General features: G+C 38.5%; 1 protein-coding gene across 1 annotated transcript; it reads left to right on the top strand.

The window, feature by feature from the left end:
- Positions 1-972: 972 nt before the first annotated feature.
- adipoqb (adiponectin, C1Q and collagen domain containing, b) lies at positions 973-5,527 on the top strand. Its single transcript, XM_056465717.1, has 3 exons — positions 973-1,056; positions 2,155-2,450; positions 4,482-5,527. The coding sequence occupies exons 2-3, from the start codon at positions 2,156-2,158 to the stop codon at positions 5,009-5,011; spliced, it is 825 nt and encodes a 274-aa protein (XP_056321692.1). The 5' UTR covers positions 973-1,056; position 2,155; the 3' UTR covers positions 5,012-5,527.
- Positions 5,528-5,761: the final 234 nt, after the last annotated feature.

Raw genomic sequence — 5,761 nt, 5'->3', positions numbered from 1 at the left:
GTCAGTTTTATGGCTAATTCGTATGATGATTCTTAAAATGTACGATTTTAAAAAGGAGGCGTGGCACCCAACACGGCCCCTAAACCCAACCATCATTGGTTGATGAGCAAATTGTACGAATAAGATCATACGAATTAGCCACTAAATCAAAAAGTTACGAATTGCCGTGAGATTGCGTTGACATTCAGCAATAGTTTTATAAGCTTTTCACGCTTGCCAGCTGACCACTTACCTAGACAAAAAGACGGCTTTCCCGCTGTTACCAGTTTGCCCAGTAGCTTGCCATGTATGTCGGCGGACTTGAGACGCAAAGAGGAGTTGACCGCGACGATGGGGTTCGAGTACGGTGAAGAACTGTTCCAGAAAGCAGGTAAGACAAAAACAAGTCAAAAAATTCAATAAACAAGTAAATAACCAGGTGAGAATGTGGTAAAATCTGAAAACATGGTAAAAATTTGGGCGAGGGCTTTTATTTTTCTGGATTGCTGTCGGTTGGGTTTATGGAAGTGGGTGGGTCGGTCAATCGGTGCTTTTGAAAACACTATTGGTTGGGTTTAGGGAAGGAGGAGGGTGGGTCAGTCGATCAGTCAGTCAGTCAGTCAGTCAGTCAGTCGACAGCGGCCTCTGGTGGATTTATGCAATAAAAGAAGGCACGAATGGCACAAAAAATGTACACAGCGGCCTCTGGAGGATTTGCGAAAACAAAAACAGCAAAAAAAAACATACCTCCTGGGACATATTTGCCGCTCTCCAGATATGTATATAGTGCTACATTTTCAGAATGAGCCTGGGTTGTATACTTCTGTTGCTCTTCAGAAACTGTAGCATTTAAATCAGAAATCAAGCCCTCCTTTAACCGGTTACGTCTATGACAGACAGAATAGAATCAGACTGGATAAAGCGGCCTGCTGTCTATTGAGCCATAAATACATTTTAGACTGATAAATATAGTCCAGAAAAGCCCATGAGCAATGACAGTGAGTCTCCAACAAAAGCAGCTGTGTCGCTCAGCGGTTCCTCTCACTGCTCTGTGCTTTTGGGCCTCACAGAGATCAGGTAAGAAAGACCTCTTTTTCATTTGATTGCGCTAATATAGAATCTTTGAGTCGGCAATAGGTGGATCGAACATGATCTGTTTGTTCTGACCTTATTAAAAAATGTTTTAAACAGTTTAAATGAAACATTGAAGATTTCAAAACAGTAAGTCAAAAGAAGTGTGAGATCTTTAAGTTTTTTATGAAATATACACTATTACAAAATAAATAAATACATAAAATAAATAAATAAAAAAATTTCCAAATAAGTGTATTAATAGTAATGTCATAGAAATAGTGGATAGTTTTCTGAGAAATCAAAATGCGCTATCCTTCATCTTTCGACATTTTTGACCTTGGACCATAAAACCAGTAAAAATTTAGATCTATACATCTTCAGAAAGCTAAATAAATAAGCTTTCCATTAATTTATGGTTTGTTATGACAGAACACTATTTGGACAATAAAAAAAATGTACAGAGTATGTTTCAAAAACATTTTTATTAGACAAAATAAAAACAAAAACATGGGAATAAAATAGGAACCATTTAGTGAAATTAGCAGAACATTTTGTGTTTGTTGAGAAGGTCATCTGTAATCATACAAAACATCATACAAACATGTTCTGTTAGCCTGTGGGTGTTTTTATCTGAGTCTGTAATCCAATATGTCCATTCAAATGTTTATTCTGATAAGTGAGTCAAAACAGGACAGAGAAAAGCCTATTCTATCCAAAATATAAATTACAATACTGGACGTCTGCTGCGTAAAACATATACCTGAATAGTTGGTGGTTCATTCTGCTGCGGCAACCCCTGATAAATAAGGGACTAAGCCGTAGGAAAATTAATGGAGACCTATATATAAATATGTATACCATTTATATGAAATACACCTTAATAAACGTATTAGGAACTTCACAAGAAAGACAATGGTGTGCTTGGTTTTAAACGTAAATTTATTCTTTCATGAGTTATTTACAAGCCCTCTCACATATACTAATGTGCCACAAACAGGACGTTAATATCACCAACAATTCCTATTTTAAGGCGTATCCATATAAATGGCCCACCCTGTAGTTTAACATTGCTTTTTTCAATGATGTTTCATTTACTATCAGCATGTCACTACTATGGACAATCGTTTTGGGAATAATCCTGACTGGACATCTGTGTGGTGGTCAAGAAGAGCTGCTAGAGGACAGTTTAGAGACAGCAGTGGATGACGTGACCACTGAGGGAACAGATGAGCTGGATGAACTGGAGGAACCGGGGTTAGATCTCAGTCCACCTGATGACAGACAGCCGTGTGCCATGTGGATGGGCGGTGTTCCTGGCACACCTGGGCACAGTGGAACTCCTGGAAGAGATGGCAGAGATGGACGTGATGGACCAAGGGGCGAGAAAGGAGATCAAGGTTAGACTAAGTAATTAAATTTATTGAAGATTTGTTTGAAACAATAGAGAGTCTCCATTTTTTTATTTTATTTTTTTGTCGAGTGGCATCTGCAATGGCTAAAATATGTATCGAACACATCATGATTGTTTCAGGTAAATATGTTTTCGAAAGGTACTGTTGACATATATAATTAACTCTCTGTAATTAACTCTATAATTAGGAAATTTGAATGCAAACAATCCCAAAATGCAAATAAAACAAAGCTAAAATCATTCAGAAAAATCAGTTATGGAATGGTACAAAGTACTGAACTACTGAAATGTGAACCTTGTCTATGAAATCTGATCTTTAGCTCTTATTTTCTATTGGGTTCAAGTTTGGTGATTCTAGCAGCTTTATTTTCTTTTCTAAACGCAGTTGAGAGATTCCTTGGCTGTGTTTGGGTTCATTGTCTTGCATAAATGTCCATCCTATGGTTTCATCTTCATCATTTATTAATGTAGGTGTAGGACTAAAGTAGATAATATTCATTTAGACTGATGGAACAGCAGGATTGGTTTCTATAACAGAGATTTCAGCTGCTTTCCATGCCTTTTTACACCTTGCTTTTTTTGTGTTCAATACTTTTTCCCTGTGTCATTTTAGTTTACTACACATAACTTAATTTCTAATCTAGTTAGTTTTGTTTTTGTGTGTGTGTGTGTGTGTGTGTGTGTGTGTGGATTGCTGTTGTTGTTACTGACATCTGGTTAAAATTTCAAGTCAACAACACCTTTAGAAACATGTTTTTGTGATGTGTACAATGTAGTCAAAATGGCGAGACAGCATTATTGGACAAACCAGTGGACCAACCACAATGTAAAACATCTGAAATGTTGTTTTGATCAGTCTAAAATGCCTCAGCCAAAGTCCGACATCAAAATGTTTTAGAATTATTACCTCCAGAACTGTCTTAAGCTCCCAAAGAGCATCTAACACACCCGAAACCATCACACATTCATTGCATTTCGGTCTGCAATTAATTCATTATATAATATTATAGTTTATAGTATATATATATATATATATTAGTGGTGGGCCGTTATCGGCGTTAACGTGCTGCGTTATCGTGCGATTAAAAAAAAATATATCGTCGTTAATCTATTCTCAAAGTTGGGTTGAGAGCTGGGTCTATTCTACGCAAGCTATGATGACTTTCACCATGATATTTTAGCACGGATGTATACCTGACCGGTGAGCCGTCTGACAAACAAGTGAATCAAATCAGCAGGATGCCTGACTTTAACTGCAGTTCGGCAGTTTCACTTTAACTCATAAACATTTCATTCATGCCGTCATGACAAACTGAAGTATTAGACTAATATAAGGAGGAAGGACTGCTGAGAGTGTTATGAAATTTACTAACGCACACCGATGGAAAGAAAAAACTTCCACATTTTGCGATGTGTTTGTGTGCGTGGGTGTGTGCGTGAGGTCGTTTACTGACAGCCGTGTGTGTGGATCTTGTCGGAAAATATGGCGAAAAGTCCTACATGACGGTAATAGTTTGATCGCGGTGTTTACTTCAATAATGCCACTAATATCTGCATACTCCACGTCTTAATTCCATTTCTGTTTAGTTCAGTTATGACTTTAGTCAGATTAAGGTGATCAAAAATCCCTGTTTTAAGCTTATGTTGGCCTACAGTTCAATATTCATGTTTAACTGAATAAACAGTAAACACAAGTACATCTTATTGAACATCAGTTATTTTCATCACCAATTATCACAGTAGAACAGTTTCTCAAGCAGTTTGTGAAGCATTTTGGAAACAGGAGATAAGCCCCTGGTCTAATGCGCCACCTGGCTTGAGAAACCCGTTCTCCAAGACTTATTATTTGTGTAGCACACATATTCTGAATGCCTTCGGCAGAATTCAAATGAGCCATTTTAATCTAGATTAAAAAAAATGTACCTATGTCCACCTATAATATATATATTCAAGCAGGTGCATTGTATATGCCATACTGAAAACCCAGTTGTGCGTAATGTTTCTGTGTTATTTGCAGGTGAAGCAGGTGAGAACGGTGACCCTGGAGAGAAGGGAGACATAGGCAATGCAGGACCAAGAGGCTTTCCTGGCAACCCAGGCCTAAAAGGGGCTCGTGGCGAGAGTACCTTGTCCTACCATTCAGCTTTCAGTGCAGGTCTCAGTGAGATTGTTTCCGCCACCAACGTGCCAATCCGCTTCAACAAATTCTTCTACAACGACCAGCACCACTATGATGATGTTTCCGGAAAGTTCCGCTGTGTCCTGCCTGGTGTCTACTTCTTCACGTACCATCTGACCGTCTACACTAAAGATGCGAAAGTCAGTCTCTACAAGAACGACAAGGCCATCATGTTCACTTATGACCAGTACCAGGAGACCAATGTGGACCAGGCGTCAGGTTCTGTGATCTTGCGTTTGGAGGCAGGTGATGAAGTGTGGCTGCAGGTCTATGGAGACGAGACGGTTGGAGGAGTGTATGCGGATAATACCAATGACTCCACCTTCTCCGGTTTTCTCTTGTATCCTGCTATTCCCGAGAGACGCTGATGATATCCTCAAATTATTAATTATTTGCCTATTTTAGCTTCAGTTTTGCGCTAAGCTATAGTCATAATTCAACACAGCTTTGTAAGAAATGTAAAATATTTTTGTGTTATGATAGTGTTATAGTGTGATAGTGAAGTTTAACAGTCCCTCTGAAGGGATTAATGCATAGGGATGAGCCTTTCACAATACAGCACAGTGTGTGACACCGAACAGCTTCCCTTCAAAGGAATATTTCCCGAAGTATGCATCAGTATCGAAGTTGTATTTTTTTTAAATCCTTTATTCCAAAGGGCCCCTTAAAGTGTCTAGTTTTGGTCACTTCAATTTGGAATCACTCAATACGGCATGATTTTTAACTCACGGTGATATATCCCATTTGGAGCAAACAGTTTAACTTTTAAACTATGCCTAGTGAAAGAAAATACTAAGTACATTTGAAGAAAGTAAAGAAAGCTACTACTTAACTAAGAATAGACTAACAGAACTCTTGCAGGTATTCTTGCATTATAACACTAGAAATCTAAACATACACTATATTTGGCCACTTGTCATGACGTCACTTCCTTCATGAACAAATTATTTACTATTCAAGAGTTCACACTAAGCTGATGATTAATTATAAGCTTGTTTGGCATGCTGTCCCGAAGCTCATAAGATCCTCGAGCCTGGGGCTCCCTCCCGTTGCAAGGCGAGAGGGGAGTTTGAGCTCAGGTAGATCTCGAGAACTCCCTTGCTGGAGTAGCTAATGAC

Source organism: Danio aesculapii, chromosome 2 (genome assembly GCF_903798145.1).
Source record: "Danio aesculapii chromosome 2, fDanAes4.1, whole genome shotgun sequence".
Classification (NCBI taxonomy): domain Eukaryota; kingdom Metazoa; phylum Chordata; class Actinopteri; order Cypriniformes; family Danionidae; genus Danio; species Danio aesculapii.
This window is presented reverse-complemented; position numbering and strand designations above follow the sequence as displayed.

What these genes read in the sequence shown, in the direction of transcription:
- adipoqb (XM_056465717.1), top strand. Translation starts at nt 2,156, where the DNA reads ATGTCACTACTATGGACAATCGTTTTGGGAATAATCCTGACTGGACAT. An exon ending in GGGCGAGAAAGGAGATCAAG is followed by an intron (nt 2,451 to 4,481) that starts GTTAGACTAAGT and finishes TGTTATTTGCAG; the next exon opens with GTGAAGCAGGTGAGAACGGT.